Source organism: Podarcis pityusensis, assembly GCF_964106645.2.
Source record: "Podarcis pityusensis genome assembly, chromosome: 9".
NCBI lineage: Eukaryota > Metazoa > Chordata > Lepidosauria > Squamata > Lacertidae > Podarcis > Podarcis pityusensis.
Genome location: NC_138034.1, coordinates 51,969,527 through 51,992,164, shown reverse-complemented (window position 1 = coordinate 51,992,164; position 22,638 = coordinate 51,969,527). Strand labels below are relative to the sequence as shown.

General features: G+C 38.4%; 1 protein-coding gene across 8 annotated transcripts in view; it reads left to right on the top strand.

Moving 5' to 3' along the window:
• LARP7 (La ribonucleoprotein 7, transcriptional regulator) overlaps positions 1–8,910 on the top strand; it is a 28,209-nt gene extending 19,299 nt beyond the window's left edge. For all 8 annotated transcript variants that reach the window (XM_081020312.1, XM_081020311.1, XM_081020316.1 and 5 more), the window contains 4 exons: positions 1,196–1,314; positions 3,345–3,504; positions 4,564–4,655; positions 8,513–8,910. In XM_081020312.1, coding sequence (XP_080876438.1) covers positions 1,196–1,314; positions 3,345–3,504; positions 4,564–4,655; positions 8,513–8,593 — 452 coding nt within the window. In that variant the 3' untranslated portion in view covers positions 8,594–8,910. The remainder of the gene's footprint in view (positions 1–1,195; positions 1,315–3,344; positions 3,505–4,563; positions 4,656–8,512) is intronic.
• The last annotated feature ends 13,728 nt before the right edge of the window (positions 8,911–22,638 follow it).

The following is a 22,638-nucleotide window of genomic DNA, read 5'->3' as shown; positions in this document are numbered from 1 at the left end:
AAACTAGTGTTCAGCATCCAAGATCAACCTTTGGGCTTTAGAACCAAGAGGTTGCATATCAGTAAATGAATTTTCTGGCATTAGGTTTCTGTATGCTGTGTGGTTAGGGTCCAGCACCACTCAGTATATACCCATTGAAATGACTAACTTGGTTTCATTAATTTCAGTGGGTGTGCTTTAAGTAGGGCCAACTTTGGATACAAGCCAGAGGTCTCAGAGTTTTTCTCACTGGTTTTGTTGAAGAAATCAAAGTAGTCAATATTACTGTAATTATCAAAAAAAAGTTGAGAACTAAATAAAATTTGTGCTATGCTTTGCTGTAACAACCCATTTCTGTACCAACTTTGTGAATAGTTTCTTTATTCATTGCCCACTGATTTAGAAGAATCAAATCTATCTAAATTCACTTAGCATTCAGAAAGATTGCCTAATGTTGCTTTGCAAAGTAAGTTAATCATAATGTTTTAATTAATGTTCATTGGCCATATATGCAGTACAAGATGAGAGTGTTAACTTCACAAGAGCACAACAATCAGGTTGTGAATATACAACCTTAAAGTAGTTGTTTGGCTTTGTATGTGCTGATAACTGGAATTAATGGTACTATTGATATACCGCTCATGCTTATAACTTAAACTGCAGGGCCTTTACTTGTCATGTTGAGGCATATTTTGATGCCACCAACAGTGATCTATATATGTCAAACTATTAAGAAAATCTTATCTGTTTCTCCAAAATCCAGCTTCATTAGAACCAACCAAAAATGTCAGAAAATAGCTGATGAGTTTTTCCAGAACTTTTCATCCACCTAAATATTTCACAAAGGAGGAGATGAGGAACAGAGGGGGAAACAACCAAAAGTTGTTTAGTTTAGAGTTTAGAGTTTTGTTTAGACTCTGTTTCCAAATAGAAAGTGCAGGCTTAAATTAATTGTTGCTAGATGTTGCAGGTATCATGTTATACCTATAACTTATTTTTAAAAAATATGTTTTGAAAATAACACTTGACTGCTACTTAGATCTGTCTCACATTCTTTTCTCTTGGACTGCCTTTGCTTCTTATAGAAATATTCCTAGTAATATACCCAATATAAAAAATATACTAAGAGAGGTATTGTGCTATTTTGAATTTGTCCAGTGGTAAATTGTTACAAGTGAAATTTTGATGAATGCTCTCTTCCTTTTCAAATGAACAGCTTCCCAGGGTGGTTCAGCTCCTGTTGAAAAGGTTCACACAATGGGCCCCCAGTTTGAGGGTGGCGTAATAGTGAAGATCATTAGTGCTGAGCCCTTGCCAGGCAGGAAGCACATCAAGGTAATGCCTCTATAGCCTCGGGGTAAATGCTATAATTTGCTTTGAAATCTTTTGAATATGGAATAGCATTTCAAAAGGTCAAGGTAACTCAGTTGCACAGCATCTACCTAGCACGCAAAAGGTCATAGGTTCAATCTCCAATATGTGCAGGTAGAACTGGATGAGACCCCCTTCTGAAACCCTGGAGAGCTGCTGCCAATCAGTTACCTGTTGTTGCTGCCCTACAGCTCCCATAATCCCTGACCACTGGCCATGCTGGTTAGAACTGATGGGAGCTAGAGTAAGGTTACCAGATTTTTTTCAGTGAATCCGGGGACACTTTTCAACTTCAGTAGGAATGATAGGATTTTGTATGGAGGCTGATTTGTAAATCCACGGACTGTCCCTGGGAAACGGGGACATCTGGTAACCTTAAGCTAGAGTCAAACAACATGTGGAAAGTTGACTACCCCTGGTGCAGACAGTTCTGAGCTAGATATACTAGTGGTATGCCTCTGTATAAGTCAGTTTCCTTTGTTCATAATTCTGATTGCCAGCTAGGTGTGCACATGCCTTATAATACTTGCTAAAGGATTGTTTAATTGAAGAACCAGGCTGAGAAAATCTACATCAGAGCAAAAGAGATTTCAAACTATTTTGGTTGAGGAAAGCGTTTATCTGTAAAAGTTGTTTCTATTGGTATGGCTTCCCCACCAAGCCTCTATAGTTCAGTCAGTATAGCACGAGACTCTTAATCTCAGGGTTGTGTGTTTGAGCCCCAGATTGAGCAAAAAATATTCCTGCATTGCAGGGGTTGGACTAGATGACTCTCATGGTACCTTCCAACTCTACAATTGTGATGCTATGATTTTATGATTTGCTGATGGGGAAACAAACCACAAGAGCGGGTTCACAGGTATCATAAAGCCAATCTTTGGTTTGTTTCTTCCTCAGCACATTGAAAGGAGCAGAGGACGAGTGAAGAACACACAAACAGCAATTTATTTAAAACTTGTTTAAACTGACATTCAATCCTGGCTTTCATGTTGCGTGTACAGTAGTATTTTAATTCTGCCCCTTAAAATTTAAACATTGACCTTGTTCATACTTGTAATGAACTTCACAAACTTGTGAGTGCTTCTTGTTATAGTCTAGTATAGACAGCTGGTGTGGAACAGCAGTTTAAAGTTGAGCTGCAGAAGTCTCCAGTTCAGATATTTCCTCTGCTGTGAACTCATTAGATTGCTTAAAGCAAATAGCATAGTCTCAGTCCCATCCCTCTACCCTGTAGTCTGCAACATGAGAATGATAATACTGACCTATATTTACATAATTGTTGCATGGCTTGGAACAAGATAATGTATGTGAAGTTCTTTCATTATTGTTAAGTTTTATGATGATTTAATGATTTCTCTGAGACAGCACTGAGATACGTCTTTGAGAAAGATAAAGCCCTAACCTAACCTTGTTGTTTTGTAACTTCAGGTTTATCATCTTGGCTATTAGCAAGGCAAACTTGACATTGGCATCTAAATATTAAATGTCTGTCTGAGATTGCTCATGACAGCAATATGGTCATAGCTAGAGATAAGAGGATACTCTTTATTGTATCCACTTCTATTGGTGAATTATAGCATGCTTTAAAGGTTCAGAGCTGTAAACCAGAGTGTGTAGAGTATTAGAGCTGGATTGGTAGAAGATATCTAGATCATGTGGCACTAGCATGACAGATTTTTCTCTTTTCTCTTTGCATTTTTTTGCAATCACCATTCTGTGGTTAAGTGTAATTGTCAACCCACCCTCCCTTTCATGGCTCATGAATGGTGTTTCCAGATAAGTGCATTAGGAAAGATATTTCTTTGTTCGTGACACATCAGTGATAATAAGTGAAAATAGTTAATAGTAGAGATGTATTTCCTTATGAGTGTGGTATATGAGCCCCGTGAAAATGTAGGAAAAAATGCTCCCCACCGTGGTAAGTAGATAAAAGCACCGTGGTAAGTAGATAAAAGCCTTAATTCTAATGGCTTGTCTTGTTTGTGTTGCCACAGGATATGTTAGCAACATTAGCTAATGTTGCTTATGTTGACCTGCTGGAAGGTGACACAGAGTGTCATGTGCGGCTTAAAACTCCTGAAGATGCACAAACTTTATTAAAATCACATAAAGAACTACAGACGAAACACAATTGGAAACTTGAGGTCCTTTCAGGTAAGATTTATTGTTGAAATTCACTGGGTTTGTACATGCCACATCAGTTTTATGACTATTTCAAGATTTGTTGAAATTGTGATTTGTATCCTGAATCCCCCCCCCCAAAAAAAAGTATTCTAAATATAGCTAGGGCCATACAATTTTGGAACCAATTTTTTCTGCCTATATAAGTGGCTGGGTAAGAAATTATGAATTTCCATCTGGTGAAAAAGCCCAATAAGGTTACACATCACATCATGACTTTACTTCTCCAGAGGTGGTGGACACACACCACCTTTTTGTTGCCTTTTTACTACTGAAGACTGGAAACATGGGTTGGGCTTTGCCCACTGAGCACACACCCATCACGTCAGTCCATTTTCTGTCTTCAGCAGGACAGACATTTTGTGAAGTCCCAGTCTTTGAAGGAGCTTTTCAGTCTGTAAGCATGGGCCAAAACCTACTACTGTGTTTGGAAACAGCTGGATTGAGGCCAGTGTGTGTTAAACAGGATATGGTATATCATCAGCAGGACATGGTTTCCCTTATTCTGCATCCTCCTCTACTCTGTTCAAATTATAAGGAGTGAGAGTGTTATAAGAAGTGTATGTCATAAAGTTCAGCTGGTGGTGTCTCTTTTCCTTTAAATTATTTATATATATATATATATATATATATATATATATATATATATATGTATGTATTCTCATTGATAGAAAGCTGAGACATAAAATGATGCATCTTTTATCTTCATGAGAACTTTTTTCTTTGCATTAAAGCAAGTGTGGAAAACCTTTGGCCCGCCTGATGTTGCTGAACTACAACTTCCACCAGTCCTATCAAGCATAGCTAATGACTAGGGATGATGGGAGTTGTAGTTCAGCAACATCTAAAAGGCCAAAGTCTTCCCTGCACCTGCATTAATGTATATTTCATTTAAGAAATAAACTGTTAAAAGTTAGCAACAATTGTGTTTTAGAAAGTTGTAGAAAGGTTGTTGTATTGATATAGCCGAGGAAACCAAAACATCTTCCTTCATACAGATATAACACACAGTTACAACATTCTTGTATTCAGGGGATCATGAACAACGATATTGGCAGAAGATCTTGGTGGACCGACAGGCTAAACTTAATCAACCAAGAGAAAAGAAGCGAGGTACAGAGAAGGTAAGATAACCAATTCAGAACTCTTTGGATTTTGTGAGCAAGCATCTTAACTCAGTGATTTATAAAACTTAACTTGTTTTATATGGATAAGGTCTCGGATTCAGTTTTTTGAAACTAGAAATGGAGCTGTGATCTTTGACAGCTACTGGCAGTCTGTATAGAGAGCACTGGACTAGATGAACAAATGGTTTTACTCAAAAAAAAATGGCTTGATTATATTCAAGGGGAAGGGCTCAGTGGTAGAGTATTTGGTAAACTTGTGTGAGGACTCATGTTAAATGACCTCTGAAAGCACTTAGCTAAATATTAAGGACAGTATAAAATGCCTTAAACATAAAATATAAAGGTACTGAGTAACTTTTGCCACTGAGAATAGATAGTACTCAGCTAAATGGACCATTGATCTCACTTGGTATAAGGAAGCTGCATGTATTTCATATTATGTCTGTTCATTTTCATCTCCAACAAAGGCTAGTGGTGTAGCTGTGAAAAACTTTATTTGTAAACATCACTCCATTGACTCCAGAAGACTATATCAGATCAGGTTAACAAGCATTTTCTTATTCATACATCTCAAGGTAGCTCTTCTATTTCTGGGCTTTGATACTAAATTACTCTTAATGAGCTTCCATTAGTTTAAAGGTAACGGTAAAGGGACCCCTGACCACTAGGTCCAGTCGCAGACGACTCTGGGGTTGCGGTGCTCATGTCGCTTTACTGGCCAAGGGAGCCAGCGTACAGCTTCCGGGTCATGTGGCCAGCATGACCAAGCCGCTTCTGGCGAACCAGAGCAGTGCACGGAAATGCCGTTTATCTTCCCGCTGGAGCGGTACCTATTTATCTACTTGCACTTTGACATGCTTTCGAACTGCTAGGTTGGAGGACTCTATTAGTTTAGTGACTCCCAAGTATTGGAGATGGGTTGGAAAAGCTTTTGTTGACAGGACTTTACAAGAAGGAGTTAAACACAAGACTGATATAATGTTAAGGAGTTGTCTAAATCAAGTAACAAGTTCTTTAAAAGAGAAAATTCTGATGATACTGTTTCTTGCTAATTTTTAACCACGTGATTCTTTAACAAATCCCTAATGTATTTTACTCTTGAAAAAGTAATATCTAGAACAATTTTCTGTTAAGAATATTTTATAGATTTTAAAAGCTAGAATCAGAACATTTAAGACTGTATACATTACTAGAGCCCAGTGGTCTGATAAGTCTTGAATCTTATTGTTTCACATTGCTTTAACCTTTTTGAATATATGCAACTAAATATCTCTAGGAAACGTTGTGGTGTTAATTACCCTTTAATTTTTTGCATAACCATTAACCACTTGAGTGTTGGTGTAAAGCCTTGTAAATTAGCATCTTCCTTTTCATGAACTCCAATCCTGGATTTACCCCAAGGAAATGGATCCTTTGTTTCTGTCTGCTACATTTTGTATAGAAGAGAAATAGTGTTTCGCCTGCCTCCAGTTACTGTGTCCTTCCTTATTTCAGTGCAAATGCATGCTTGGCAGTTGGAAAATAAGCTGGAGTTCCAATAATTTGAGAATATTGAACAGTTTCCAAAGACATCTCATAACTTATTTAAAAGCAGGGTTTCTGTTGTGCATTTGAATATAATCTTGAAAGCAACAGTACAAAATCCATACATCCCATCTGAACCCATATCTCCCAATAACTTTAAGACACAATATAAATTATTATTTTATCTGTACCCTCTTTCCATAAGTAAAGTTTTAACCATTCATGTGTCCCAGTATGTAAGACTGTGAATAGCCTTAACCTCTTGGTACTTTCTACCAGAATCCTTGAGAGTTCCTTAAGCAAAGAACTGCAGATTAATTTACACAAGCAGTATTATCAAAACAAACTGTTAAATGGCAGATAACAGTAGCAGCAGCTAGCTGCCATTTTCCTATCACCCTCTTCTGTCATCTTGCATCTCTAAGAAACATCTGTTCCATAGCTTATAAACAACCATTTAAATATTAACATAGCGGACATTTAATAAATAATGCTGGTATTGGATAGATTTGGAGAAGCTTTTTAGGAGTTTGATTTTATATATTGATATTATTAATGTTCTAGCAGACCTTGGGACTTTGGGTCACTGTAATGCAAATATAAATAAAGCAGGTGAATATTTAAAAGCTAAATACCTTAATTCAGTGTTTCTTGAACTTCATGAGTTGCTCCTCCTTTCTAGATACTCCTTACCTAATGTGGCATTAGCGCTACTGTAGCACTGGAAGGGTTCTGAAGAGCATCAATCCTATTCTGCCAACCTGAGCCTTTTCTTGCCAATATATGCCTATTTAACAGAAACTCTTGAAACAACCTTACTTGATTTACAGCAGTGTTGCATGCTGTACAATGATTTTGGGGTCAGATGGTGGGGTTCTCCTTTTCTAAAATCAAATTTTATAAAGGTAGAATTTGGACTGATTTAATTATGGGCAAGAACTTGCACTGCTGCATTTAAGTACATTGAACATGTCTAGGTCCTACAGTACATCCATGAAATCCTTTATATTGAGAGTTTGCACTAGAAGAAATATTGTCTAGATCATACAAAAAAAGAAAAAATGTGAGAACTTTTCCATGGAAACGTGTTCTGCAAAATTTTGTTTCTCAGAACTCCAAATGTCATTTCAATGGTGATAACTTCCCTTGGTTTGCTTGGGGGAAGAGCAATAGAGGATATAGTAAACTCTGTGTGGTGGAAATGTAGCCAACTGTATAAATGTCAGTCTCCTATATTGCGCCATCCACTTTTGTCTTTGGCTTCACCCACCACTGGAATGCACCACCCACCCCAAAAGTCTGTGCAGCTATCAATGCAGGATTGCTGGGACAAAGAGAAACACACTAGCTAGCCCCCCATTTTAAAAAATATTAAATCCCCTATTTAGCTGCGAGCAAAACACACTGCTCCCTTGTTAGTTGGAGAACTGTGTGAGGCATGATTTGGTCTACTGTGCCTTCTTTATCCCATGTTGTTCACAAAGCTTATCAGTCATCCTCTTTGCTTGTATTTTGTATCAATCCACGCTCCGACCACAGGTTCACATTGGTATAAACTGTAAACTTGGTATGCATAGCCCATAGGTGGGGAACGTGTGGCCCTCCATCCATCGGATTCCAACTCCTGTTATCTTTGACCAGTGGTGATTTTGGCTGGGGCTTGTAGGAAAATGCATTGGTAATCAGTAAAGCTTGCATAGCGATGGTGTCATCAATGCTGCCTGCCTCACCCCATCAGGATGCCACATTTTGGACCAGTTGAAGTTTCCAAACCATCTTCAGAGATTGGATGTCAGTCATTTTGTTTTTCTAAGGATAGTGGTGCTTTTTCTTAAAGTGTTCTTTTATTGCATTCTACCTTAACCTGTTGCAATTGGTTGTAATAGGGTGTTTTTAGAATCTGTGTCTTCATTTCAAACATTAAAATTAACATTTTCCACCAAAGTTTTATTTTTTTAAAGAGCAAATATTTTAAGGATACAGGATTAATGGCTGAATAGCCCCACTGTGTTTTTGCATTAGAGAAGTACCTTGCTAATTAAATGTTACAATTCTGAAGAGGAACAATGAGGATGGTGTTGTCAAAGATAAGATCTATGGCTCTCAACAATTTAAATGTCTTCCATTCAAATAAAGGGAATTAAAAATTTCTTAACATTTGCTCAGTCTTTTCCAGTATCAGCAGGGTTCTACATTTGTTTTATGAAGGTTATAGTTGCAAATGTTGGTTTGAGTGTTAATCCTCATCTTCTCTGACACATGATAAATTAAAATGACAATACAGGGTAATTAGAAAAACGCTTCTTGGTCTTCTTTTTTTTCTTCTACAGCTGATTGCAAAAGCTGAAAAAATGAGGCTAGCGAAGACACAAGAGATAAGCAAGCATATCCATTTCTCTGATGACGACTAAATTCATCTAATTTACTTGTATGAATTGCTGTTTAGAAAAGAAATTAAACTGTTCTTCTGAAGAAATGATCTCTTTGCTTCGTAATATTAAGGGACACAAATAAAGACACTGTGCATTCCTGTTAATACAGTCATTTGAATTGCTACTTGGCCTTGTTTTAGAATGTATTAAGCAAGCTTTTATATGTATTTGTCCCAGGTTTTTTGTACAATGCATTTTTAAAAACTGAGGTGTAAGTATGATCCAAATAAAAAGGCTAAATCTTCATCATTAATTGGTATCTATTGTTGAAATAAAGAATGAGAGTTCTGACACTTTCTTAATGACTTGTAGAAATGAGACCGCCTCTTGCTTTCAAAATTAGGTAATTTCTTCGTTAGCAGCAAGTTTTGCATGCCCTCCTATGCAGAATGCGAAAAAGAGCTGAAGTTGTGGGTGTGGAAGTAAAGTAGAATAATAAACTTAATGTAAAAATAGAACTGTACATTTAAACTTATGGGGACCATTTTATATTAAACTTAATTTGCTGAATTTATACAGTCCTGTACAGATTAATTTGCTGTGTTGCACACCTCCTAAGATGGGTGAGGCTTCTTTCTCCAGACCCAAAGAATCCTTATTGTAGACCTGAGAGAGCCAATCTACCGGTACATCTTAGCATTGAAAATGAAAGCAATGTCTTTGCCTCTTGTACTCTCAGAACATTTTATTAAATCCTTTCTTGCTCTTACTTTTCAGTGTAAATGGGAGCACAGGAAATAGGCTGCATCATCTCTCTGATTTTGCTCAAAAGAATTTATTATGGGGTACAAATAGTTGTTTAGGAACTGATTGAAATGTAAAAATAAACTAAGACAAATGTTCTAAATGGATGCCAATTCTCATAAAGTTACCATTACACACTATAACTGAAAAAGAAGAAGAGGTCTCCAAAAGGCAATTTAGAAACAGAGACTGGGGTCTAATGCATTGGATTAAAAAAAAACAAAAAACAACTTCCTCTGCACAGCTGGCACTGTTGCAATTATTTTATTTTAAACTACCCCACACACCCAAGCCCTTGGCTCTCACTTTTTCCTTTGTTAGTCAAGAGTTGCTGGTGTACTGTAGGAGGAACAGAATTGAGCGCAGACATGTAGGAGTTGCTTTGCCAAGGTGCCCTGCGATTTATAGGCTTGTAGAAAACATTCTTTTTTTAGGCGGCGCACAATGCCAATGCAGTTTCCTTTACCAAGCCACTGCTAAAATATTTCAGTACTGTTTTAATTTTTCTTTAACTTAGGTTTGATGTGGATGGGGGCAAATGCAGGGGAGGGGCGCAGGCTAAACTCTTAGGAAGTTTTATAACTGAGCGTGCTCTCATAATATCCCCGCTGTAGCTGACGTCCTGGAAAACAGAAATGAATGTTAAATTACATGGTCCAGAGAGCCAGTGTAGCATAGTGCTTAGTGTGTTGGATTAGGACCTCGAAGACCAGGTCTTAATCCAACTAAAACCACTAGGTGATCTTAGGCTGGTCACTGCCTCACAGCCTCACCTACCTCACAGGCTTGTTGTGTGGGATTCAATGAGAAGGGGTAGAAGAACGCTGTATACTGCCTTGAGCTCCTTGGAAGAAAAGGTGGGATATAAATGCAATTAAAAATAATAGTTATAATTATAATGCTACCATTTAAGAATTACCATTCAGTATACAGATAGGATAATTAGAAATGAGATCTTACTGCACTAGATGTGTACAAGGAGGACACAGGTGGAGAGAGGCCTTGCTGGCTGTTCTTCCTTTGAAGCTGTTAACCTATTGAGGATATACTAGAGAAAGCCAACTGGGGCATATTGCAGAAGTGCTGGAAAATGTTCTTGGTAAGGTTTCTGTGTTGATCTCCATGGGGCAAGTTTTAGTTGGTGATTTTGCTATTGCTGGGATTTGGGAAGGTCTCGGGCTCTTGTTTGTATTGGATGTGACTAGATATTTTTTAATTCTTGACTTCAAAATAAGGTGGTTGGAATGCATGAATACTTATGCTGACACAGTAAGCTACTGTTTTTACTATTTTGTATCTCCCTACAAAGCACACACACACAAAGAAAATTTAAGATTCCATTTGGCGGTGGCAGTGGTGGGTAATGCTGTTTTTTATTTCCTGGCCAAACAGGCATCAGACTTGCTAGAAAGAGTCTCTGTCAGCTGTGCTACACTGAAAATCTTAAGAGAAACCAAGACACATTCTTTGCACAGCATTGACAAATTTTGGAACGACCAAGAGTGCTGCTGACTTGTCTAGGATATTCCAGAATGATACATTGTCGGGCCACTTTTTCCAGTGGTTGCATCAGTGAGGTCTTGTAGAGAGAAGAAAAAATCGTTCCATAAAGGTTAGCTGATATTTAATTTTTGAGCTGAATTTCCTTGTAGCCTAGACATTTAGGGCTTTGACTAGACTTAGTGGCAAAAAGGGTGGGCTTTGTGCCAAATTTAATATATCTTTGCTGCTTTTGGTACAACATAAATCATGAAGGCTTGTTTGCTTCTCTCCTGCACAGAAGCTCAGAATATATGGCATCATGGAGATATAGATCTACATAATGCACTGAAATACACAGCTCCCCAGCTTTTCTGTAATGTTGCTCAGGTATTGCAGATCAAGACACGTCAAAAATTATCAATACATTTGCGTACAGGTAAAGGGACCCCTGACCATTAGGTCCAGTCATGACCGACTCTGGGGTTGCAGCGCTCATCTCACTTTATTGGTACAGCTTCCGGGTCATGTGGCCAGCATGACTAAGACTCTTCTGGCGAACCAGAGCAGCGCACGGAAACGCTGTTTATCTTCCCGCCGGAGCACTTTGACATGCTTTCAAACTGCTAGGTTAGCAGGAGCAGGGATTCGAACCGCCAACCTTCTGATTGGCAAGTCCTAGGCTCTGTGGTTTAACCCACAGCGCCACCCGTGTCCCAACATTTGCACAAAGCTACATAGCAATTCATGGTAAAGAAATAATTCAGAAACCCAGTGTGATAGATCTATTAATGTGTGACTACATACCTTGTGCCTGTTACTTCCCCGAAATGTAGCAAAAAAAAACCCCATTTAGTGAATTAAACTTCTTCCATTACTTTAGGAACTAAGAGCTAAATTCATTTGTGGCCTTGTGCAAAATCATTCCATTGACTCCAATGCATCAGGAGAGTAGAGTTTTCCCCTAAATGGAAGCTACTTTTTGAAGCCCCAGCAAAGATACAACTTTGAATAACAAACTAGAAGCAATTCTCCTTCATTTGAATTATGTACTGCTTTGGATATTGTACTAGCAGAAAGGCAGTTTACATGTCCCTAAATTGTGGTTATGCAAAGTTTACTGCTGAGGCCTATATATCCACAAGTGTTCATCTGGGTTTTTTACTGTTTCAGTGGCACTCTACTCCCACTCTTGGGTTCTTTTGGTGGTGCTGGTGGCAAGACAATTTTACAGTCAGTTTATTGTATCTTGGCAAATGGCACAGGGGAAAGAAGTTAAAAGGTCCCTGCATCTCCCTCTCCCTCTAGTGGCTTATTCCAGTACTACTACAAGTGACTCAAGATTAAACACAAGCACCTCAACCAAGCAGATTAAATCTAGCTGTAGGTGGTGTCCCAGCCTAACCTGCTGGCCACCACTGCTTCTCAAGCTTCCACAGTTATAGCAAGTCCAAGAGATCTAAACTCTATGTGGTCCTTCATGGAGAGTTCAACCCTATCTAAGGCTGGTTGCAACCAGGTTGGTTTCTCCATCCACAACATCTCCATGTCTGAATTAAGCCTCTACTTGTTCGCTGTCTTTGGTCCAAAACCATATTCAGAGACCAAGAGTCTGAAAGCCTCACTGAGACTGAAGTAGGTTGAAAGGAGAGATAGAGCTTAGAAGACAGTGGCTGCTTGTAAACATGGCAGGAGCCACACAAAAAACCATTGCAATTTAGGAGCCGGCCCAAGCTTGATAAACCTGAGTTGCTAAGTACTCAGCCCAGTATGTTGCAGCAAGAGTCTTCTGCTGAGGGTGGAACAATTGGCAAACCTGGAGATATCAGGTTGATCTCATTACACACCCTTTGAGGTGCATATACTCTGTTTTTGGCCTACAATATTTTCTATGTATAAAGAAGCCCAAGGAGCAGGCAATGAAACCAGGGATTTGCCTTCATTCTTACTTTTTTATACATCAGTTCCTTCAGATTTTCATTATTTCTTTTATTGTATGTACATGTTTTCCTCCCATTAGCTGTGGAAGACGCCTGAGGTTAGTTGCTTCCTCTCTGTTTGGCCTTTTCCCTTCAGTACTTTTCGTGCCAGGAACTGCCCACTCTCTAGCATCTGGCAAGTATTTGTACATATTCAATAGCGATGAAATAGCACAACGAAGCACACTCTGGCAAGTTTTCATGGTCTACTTTCTATCCCATAACTTAGCCCCTGCATTTTCTTGGCCCTGGAAGGCCTAACCGGAATCTTTGAGTCACCAACTTTTCATTCCAGTTCTGGATTGTCTTGGTTGGTTTACTGAAGTTCTCATTGTGATTAATCCAGTCCCACTATACTACTTCTGTCATGAAAGATATTATTGCCAGATGGGGTACAAAAAGGAAACAAAATAGTAAAGTTTTACGCAGAGTAGGTTAACTGAAATTAATGACTAACTTAGCTCCATTAATTTCAGTGGTTCTACTGTCAGTTGGACACAACCTCAAGTGCTTCCTCCTAGTTTAGTACTCCTGGCCTTTAGTCCTGATTCTGATTTATCCAAAACTCAGTAGCATATCAATCAGTTTTTATTCTGCTCTCCAACATCATACTATCCCTATCCTTTCCCTCCTTTTTCACACCATTATTGGCTGAGGAAAAAGGCAAAAGCTGGTGGAGAGTCCTTTGGGGAAAAAAGTTAGAAAAGGGGGATATGAAGATATTAGATTGCTGATATTCAGGACACAATTTAATTATTCTTTTTTTAAAAGACACCCACCCTACTTGGCTATTCCATCATATATGAGCAAATCATTAGAAACAATCCTGAGCCCAGCCAGTAGGCATGTGAATCAGATCCATTCCTGGTATACATGCATATAGAAGAGGATAAGACCTGCTATTGATGCTCCAATACAACACCATTGTATTGGCGCATCATTTGTAGGAATAAACCTATAATGAATGACTGTGTGTGATGCAGCAACTTAGTGTAAAAGAGCTGATTCTTGGACACTGAAGGATGACTCATTTAAAGAATGGCAGTAATACAGAACTGATTTTCTTCTAGGAAGGAAGGGAATGACTAGTCCAGCATTCCTCTGAAAAAGACAACAACAAGAAGTAGATAGTGATCTAGCACAAGGCTGGATATGATTAGATATATAAAAGCTTGTTTTGGAGGCAATTGATGGATGAGTAATACAAAATGCTTTTGGTCAGCCGAGGCCCACAATTATGATCAATCACGGATATGCTTCATGTTGACAGCTGTTTTATGACAGAAGTCTTTATCATATAATCGTCTCAGCAAGGATGCAGTTCACCATCCATAGTTCAGGTCCATAAACTCTAATACAAATTCAATATTCAGAGTCTCCTTTCAATGTTGTTCAAGAATAACATTCAAATCAGCTAGAAAATATTATTCCAATGAAGAAAAACAAGGGGTTCAAACATCTGTTCCAAAACTGGACATTCTGTTCCCCAAATAGATGGAAGACCCTTCTGGAAAAATGTCAAAGGAATGAGATTTGACTATCAATATTAATTGAAAATATTTTTATCCTACCATTCCACCAGAACATTACTCAGTTGATGAGGTGCATTACAAGATCAATAAAACAATGCAAAACAAAATCAATTAGTTTACTTCAATAAGGAATAACTACTTATTAAGGGAGGCAGCTAATAGTGAAAACAACAGGAACAGACTTCTTGCAAGGATACTCCTTTCTATGTTCAAGATGAAATTAGCATGTTTGGGTGATGAAGGGTATATATAAATCACAGGTAATATGTGAAAATGCTTTTTGCCTTATGCTTGGGTTTCTTAATTAATGTGTTTTTTTCCAGGCTCAATTTTATGCACCCTTGCCTTGGAGCAGGTCCCACTGAATTGAGTGGGTCTTCCGTTTGAGCAGAAAACTTGCACCTTAATGGTATAACCTTCATTGTAAGAATGTGATTTTTCCACAATTAAACAGTTCCTTTATTCATTTATTTTATCACTGTGGTGGTGTTGATACTTGTCAACAATTAAACATTTAAAAATTCCCTTCAATTTCAGTGGGAATGATTTCAACCTATATGTTTTTTTTTTTAAAGCAATTTATTGGGTTTTACAATAAAAATAAACATAATAAACAATATAACATTTATCTTAACATATTTTCACATTTTCTTTGGACTTCCTCACATCTCCCGCTCCCACTTTCATCGTTGTAACATTTTGTCAGCAATTTATCATCTTATTTAAATTCTTATATCCCTTCTATATTTCATAATCTTATAATTCTCGGAAGGAGCTAAATTTTCACAGTCTTACTTATTTTCTTAAAAACTTCTAAATTTAGTGGTGCTCAGTTATTTTAATCTAGCATCTTATTTAGCATTCACTCAAATTACAATACTTTTGTAAATAGTTCTTAAATTTCTTCCAGTCCTCCTCAATCCTCTCTTCTCCCAGGTCACGGATTCTGCCGGTCATTTCAGCCAGTTCCATGTAGTCTATCAGTTGTATCTGCCATTCTTCCAGTGTGGGTAAATCTTGAGTTTTCCAATGTTTGGCGAGAAGTATCCTTGCTGCTGTTGTTGCATACATAAAAAATGTCTGGTCCTTCTTTGCCACCCCTTGGCCGACAATACCCAAAAGGAAAGCCTCTGGTTTCTTAGTGAAGGTATATTTAAATACCTTTTTCAATTCATTATAAATCATTTCCCAGAACGCCTTCACTTTAGGGCAAGTCCACCAGAGGTGGAAGAACGTTCCCTCACCCTCTCTACATTTCCAACACTTATTATCAGACAGGTGGTAAATTTTGGCAAGTTTGACTGGGGTCATATACCATCTATAAATCATTTTCATTACATTTTCTTTCAGAGCGTTACATGCAGTAAATTTCAATCCATTACTCCACAACCTCTCCCAGTCCTCAAACATGATATTATGCCCAATGTCCTGTGCCCACCTTATCATAGCCGATTTAACCATTTCATCTTGTGTATTCCATTTCAACAGCAAGTTATACATCCTTGAGAGTACCTTAATCTTTGGTTCTAGCAATTCTGTTTCCAATTTCGACTTCTCCACCTGGAACCCTAGTTTCTTATCATTTTTAAAAACTTCTTTAATCTGAGCGTAATGTAACCAATCTCGCACTTTGTCTTTCATTTTCTCCAAACTCTGCAATTTCCAATTGTCTCCATCCTTTTCTAGTATTTCCCAATATTTTGGCCATTTAGCCTCCATATTGGGTCTTTTTCGGGCCTTGGCTTCCAAAGGTGAAAGCCACCTTGGTGTTTTATTTTCCAGCAAGTCTTTATATTTTGTCCAGACATTAAACAATGATTTTCTGACAATATGGTTCTTAAAGGCCTTATTTGCTTTAACCTTGTCGTACCATAAATATGCATGCCATCCAAAGGCATTGTTAAACCCTTCCAAATCTAACACATCAGTGTCTTCAAGAAGTAGCCAGTCTTTTAGCCAGCAAAACGCTGCGGCTTCATAATACAACTTTAAGTCTGGCAGGGCGAAGCCCCCTCTTTGTTTTGCATCGGTTAATATCTTAAACTTAATTCTGGGCTTTTTGCCCTGCCAGACAAACTTAGAAATGTCTCTCTGCCACTTCTGAAAGCACTCCGTTTTGTCCAAAACCTGAAGTGTTTGAAATAAAAACAACATCCTTGGCAATACATTCATCTTGATTGCAGCAATTCGGCCTAACAAAGAAAGTTTCAATTTTGACCAACTATCTAAGTCTCTCTTGATTTCTGTCCAGCATTTTTCATAATTGTCCTTAAATAGACTTAGATTTTTTACTGTTATGTTTACCCCTAGGTATTTTACTTTTTTAACCACATTAAGTTCCGTCTCATTCTGAAACCGTTCTGACTCTGTATCAGTCAAATTTTTCCCCAAAACCTTAGTTTTCTGTTTATTTAGTTTAAATCCAGCCACCCGACCAAAATCATTAATCAATTGTAATACTCTTTTCGTACTAGGCTCTGGCTTCTGCAAGGTCAAAACCAGGTCATCTGCGAAAGCTTTTAATTTATATTGTTTCTGACCGACCTGAATTCCTTCCACCAACCGATCCCCTCTAATCATGTTCAATAGCACTTCCAGAACCGAAATAAATAACAAAGGGGAAATAGGGCAACCTTGTCGTGTCCCTTTTTCAATTTTAAACTCTTCTGTAACCACATTATTAACTATCAGTTTAGCTTTCTGTTCTGAATATATCGCCTCAATCCCATTCTCAAAACCCCGTCCCACTCCCATCTCTTTTAAATTTCCCATCATAAATTTCCAGGAGATATTGTCAAAGGCCTTCTCCGCGTCTATAAAAATTAAAACTGCTTTTGTATTTATATCTGTTTGCAAAAGTTCCAAAATGTCAATAATGTTCCTTGTATTAGCAAACAGATGTCTACCTGGGAGAAAGCCGGCCTGGTCCTTGTGAATTACTTCATTTAAAACTTTTTTAAATCTATTTGCCAAAATGTCTGCAAATATTTTGTAATCCACATTTAAAAGAGAGATGGGACGGTAGTTCTTAAGTTGTGTCTTTTCAGCTTCCAACTTTGGTATTAATGTGATGAACGCTTCCTTCCACGACTCCGGTGCCCTCTTCCCCTCCATAATTTCATTGCTGACCTCCATCAAAGGTTGTATCAAATAGTCTTTTAATGTCTTATAGTACTTGGAGGTCAGCCCATCTGGTCCTGGGGATTTGCCAAGTTGCATGTTCTGGATGGCTTGTTCGATCTCCTGTCGTGTTATTTTAGAATTCAGGATTGTCCTGTTTTCTTGTGACAATTTAGATAGTCCGTTTTTTGCCAAAAATTGTTTAATCTCTACATCGTCTTGCGGCCCTTGGGTGTATAATTTTTTGAAGTATCTCTGGAAACACTTTCTAATATCCACTGGATTCTGGATGTTTTTTCCGTCAACCTCTAAGTTTGTAACAGTATTTAATCTTTGTCTTCTCTTCAACTGCCAAGCTAGCAGTTTTCCACATTTATTCGCCGACTCAAACGTTTTTTGTTTCATTAATTTAACCTTCCATTCAATTTCCTGATTTATCAATTTAGAATATTGTGTTTGATAAAGTTTAATTTCTCTCAGAGTTGGCTGTGACTTCGGATTCACTCTTAATTTCTTCTCTAATTCTTTTATTTTATCCAAGATCTTATCTTTTTTCTCACTTTGTATTCTTTTCTTTACTGCATTCTGTTGTATCAAGAATCCCCTCATTACAGCTTTGCTTGCGTCCCAGATTATTCTTTTTTCCACCATATTATTCATGTTTATCTCAAAGTAATCCTTCAAAACTTTTTGGGCCTTCTTGGTAATTTCCTGATCTCTAAACAAATTGTCATTCATCTTCCATCTAAAGGATCCAGTTGGTAATAGTATCATATCCATCTTTACTGCATTATGGTCGGAACAGGTCTTTGGGCAGATTTCCACTTTTCTGACCTTAGGTGCCAGGCCTCTAGAAATCCATATTTGGTCGATTCTTGTCCAGGTCAGTTGGGCTTCAGAAAAGAATGTTCCCTCTCTTCCTAGTGGGTTCTTTGTCCTCCAGATGTCAATCAAATCCATATTGTCTGTCATTTCAAAAAAGGTTTTAGGTAGTCTGCCGTCTTTTGTGACATTTTGACTTTGTGACTTGTCCATGTTAGTTGATACGACCCCATTCATATCTCCCATCATTATGATGTTGTTGTAGTCCAGATAATCCAGCATTGTGTCCTGCAGCTTCTTGTAAAATTCCGATTTCCCTTCGTTAGGTGCATAGATTCCTAATATCAACAATTTCTCTCCTTGGTATTGTATCTCAATTGCCAAAATTCTTCCATGTTCATCTTTAAATAAGAATTTAGGTGACAGGCTCTCTTTCGCATATATCACCACGCCTCTCTTCTTAACTTTGTCCGATGATATAAATTCCTGGCCCAATCTTTTATTTATTAACACTTTTCTGTGGAGCCTTGTCACATGTGTTTCCTGTAGGCAAATAATGTCCAATTGTTCTTTTTTTAATATATGAAATATTTTCTTCCTTTTTTCCGGAATGTTACAACCATTAATATTCCAGCTCAACAGTTGCAGAGACATCCTGAATTATCTGGTTATTTTTCAAGGGGTGGTATCTTGTTCTCAGGATCTTCAGGTTCCACAGGTGCTGGTGTTGGTACTGGCGTTGCCTCAGGCCCAGAAGGTAGTTCAATTCCTTTTTGAAGGTCCTCTCCGTATGTAGACAGGAATTTGTCTCTCTCTTCCAGTGTTCTTACTTTAACCTTTCTCCCTCTAAAGGTAAAAGATATTCCTTGGGGAAATTCCCACCTGAATGGAATTGCGTTGCTCCTTAGTAGTTTAGCAAGTTCAGAATAGGCGGCTCTAAGATCCAGCAGTAGTCTTGGGATATCTTTATAGATTTCAATTCTTCTATCCAAAACCTCCAGTGACTTTACGAAATGTAGGCCCAAGATCTTATCCCTTTCCTCCTTTGATCTCAATGTTATCAAACAGTCTCTGGGCCTCTCCTTCTTTATGAATCTTCCAAGTCTGAAAGCTGACACGATTTTAAAGTCCTTTTCTTCCAAATTCCAGAACTTGGAGAATTCTTTGGTCAAAAACTCAGTTAGATGTCCTTCTTCTGCCTCTTGTAATGATCTAATCCTCAAGTTATTCTCACGATTTCGCAGTTCTATCATAGAAAGATAAATCTGATGTTCCCCAACTTGTTTAGTGAGTGGTCTTACCTCTTGCTCTAAATTTTCTAATTTTTGTCTGGTGTCCTCAGCCAATTTCCGATTTTCTGCTGAGGCCTCCGTTAACTGTCCAATTGCTTGTGCATTCTGTACCACTTGTGTAGTTAGTTTATTTAGACATTCTGTATTTTTGTCAATCTTTGCTGATTGCGCATCTACTTTCTTGTCCAAAGCTTCCAATTTTTCAAAAATTTTGTCTAGAACAGAAACAGATACTCCTGAGGCCATATCTTCCAATTGTAACTGCTCTGCTTCACCCTCTCCCTCTACTTCTGAGGGCAAAGTAGGTACAGATGATCTACGTGTCTGCGAGGCTGAGGTTAGAGTTGTTAAAGTTGTTTGTTTGGCTCTCCCTCTTTTTCTTGTGCCACTCATTCCAACGTTATCTGTCAGTCAAGGTCACACTGAGTTATTCCCATGGGAATGGAAAGGTCCAGAGCAAGCAAACAAGGGAATCGAAAGTAAAATGTGCATGTAAAGTCACTGTTTTAATCCAATCCTCTAGAGGGAGCTTAAAATGCCTTTCAGAGTCTAATTTAATGTCCAAGAACCTTCAAATACAAATGTTTAGCAGAGTTTATAAATGGTCACTTTGTTACAGACAGTGCTTATTTATCTCCAAAAAGAGTGTTTCAAATTTAAAAGGTCTCAATACCCTCAGATTGTTGCAAGTTCCAATATACAGTATCCAAATCTGCAGTACTGACAGCTCCCTTAGTGCTCAGGCAGCTCCTGACTCTGGGTTTCACCTTCTAATTTGTAATCCAATAAAAGGAGGAAAGTCAAGTGCAAGTAATAATCCCAAATCTTTAGCTTAAAGTCTTTACTTTAAGATGCAAGTTCAATAGATGCTTAGATCTGTAAAGCTTAGAATCTCTTTCTTTCAGCCTCCACTCCTCCAGCTGATTGCTTTTTTCAAGTTCAATGGCTGCGGAAGACGGACTTCCTGTTTCCACGTCTCTCCGCTTTCAGCCAAGTTCAAGCCAATTTAGATTTTTCCTTTAAAGTCTCTAATTTCAAGTGACTCAGTCTTTTACTCACAAGTTAGTTGCTTTTCGTCCGAATCCGTAATTTAGCAGGAAAAGGGATCAGCGCTCACCGGCAGCAGCAGCGCGGCTTCGCTCCACAGGCTGTGAAGCAGCTCTCAGCGCCGCAACCCCCCTCCACGCTGATTTCAACCTATATGTTTGCCTTTATCATTTGCCTATGCCAGTTCATTCCACAACAAATTTGTTATTCTTTAAAACTCTACAGGGCACTCTTTCTTCCTTTATTACATGTTGATGCACCTACTCCTCTCTGGAATTTATAGAGGCTAAAATCAGAAGGTCAGCAATAACATTACAAGTAATAAGCCAGACTGCAAATAACATATAAAAACTAACAATAAAGCACAGCAATAGCAATGCCTAGTTTAAAATTGCCAGGGTTTGTTGAAGTCAGTGAGATACAGACTCATAGATAAACCAGTTAATAAAGAAGTCAGCTACCCAGCCATCCTACTGGATGTTTGGGATTTCCACTGCCCGGTTATCAATCATATTTAAAAACTGGATAATACAGATCAGCATCATTTTAGAATGGTTGCAGCAGGCACATCACATTAATATCAGTTATACCCTCATGGGCATAGCCAAGTGGGGCAGGGAGGGAAAGCTGTCCCCAATCAATAAAAATACATAGCAAACTAGGGTTCTGCCCCCCCCCCAACAAAAGGCCTGCCCCCTCGCAACAAAAATCCTGGCTATGCCCAAAACAAGTCAGCCAGCCTTCAAGTTTTTTCCAAAGGCTTGCTTGAGAGTGAAAATATATGGATTTCTAAAACAACACAGAACCTGAAGCTCAGGCTTTAAGATGCCCATCATCCAAAGTTATACTGAAAGCAGCTTTTAGGCTTCCTTATGTGAAGGAAGGAAAATCAATTGCAAAAAAAATAAAGCACTAGAGGAGGCTTTTAAATCAAAGCCTCTGCCTACAATAAACATATAACATACGGTTCCCTCAGTGATCTATCTTGCATTAAATGTTTTTTTTTATTTCAAGTTTACTTTGAGGTACCTTTATTCTTAGCAAAGGCCAGTTTTGAATGTATACAATCTTTGAAACAATTCCAATATTCACCAGTGTCAGGTTAAGATGCTTAAAAGCATGGCTGTTCAGTAAATATCCATGTGTATGACTGAAATGTGAGTCACATTTAGCTGAGAGTAAGTCCCACTGGACTGTGTATAGACTACATCTGAGTAGATGTGCAAACAATGGATCTGCAATCCATAGTTCTTATTCTGCAGAAGGGATGGGGAACCTGTGGTCCAGAATTTGTTGAATTCCAGCTCCCATCACCCCTAACTTATGGCCATGCTGATGAGCTGATGGGAGTCCAACAACATCTGAAGTTTCACAGGTCCACCGTCCCTGTTTTAGAGGTAACTCAAGGGGACTGACTGCTGGATAAGCATCAGTTGGTTAGACTGTATTACCACAACCACCATGGCCCTTTCCTCCTGGTAGGTTAAGCAGTTAGATGCAACAGGGAGGATTGGGGAGAGGTTTTCTGCAGATATGTGTTCCTGGGAAGAACTCTTAAATGTATTTGTACAGGGCATGTCTATATATAACCATGCTATAGGACAAAAGCTCTTGGCACTGCATGTAGTGCATGCTTCTATAGTGGGATGCACAGACAAAAAGCAGGAAAGAAAAAGAGTTTAAGAGAAGGTTAGTTGTGATTATGTAACCATCTTATGCAAGAAGTGATCTGGAAGTAGCTGGTAATGGTGCAAGACCTTCTGTGGGCTGATAATTGAAATGTTTCAGAATAAGTGGATTATATGAATGTTGCAGGCCACTTATCCAAAAAGAGCAACTGGACTGTGAAATCACTGTTCTAATGGGGGTGGGAAACCAAGTCAACAAGCATTTTTGTTTTGAAAGGACATTTTAACTCCCGGGCACAAACAGTGGATAATGCATTAGGGAAGATGGGAGGAATACAGCCAGCTTCTCAGGATGTCTAGAGACTATTGGGGTGGGGGTGT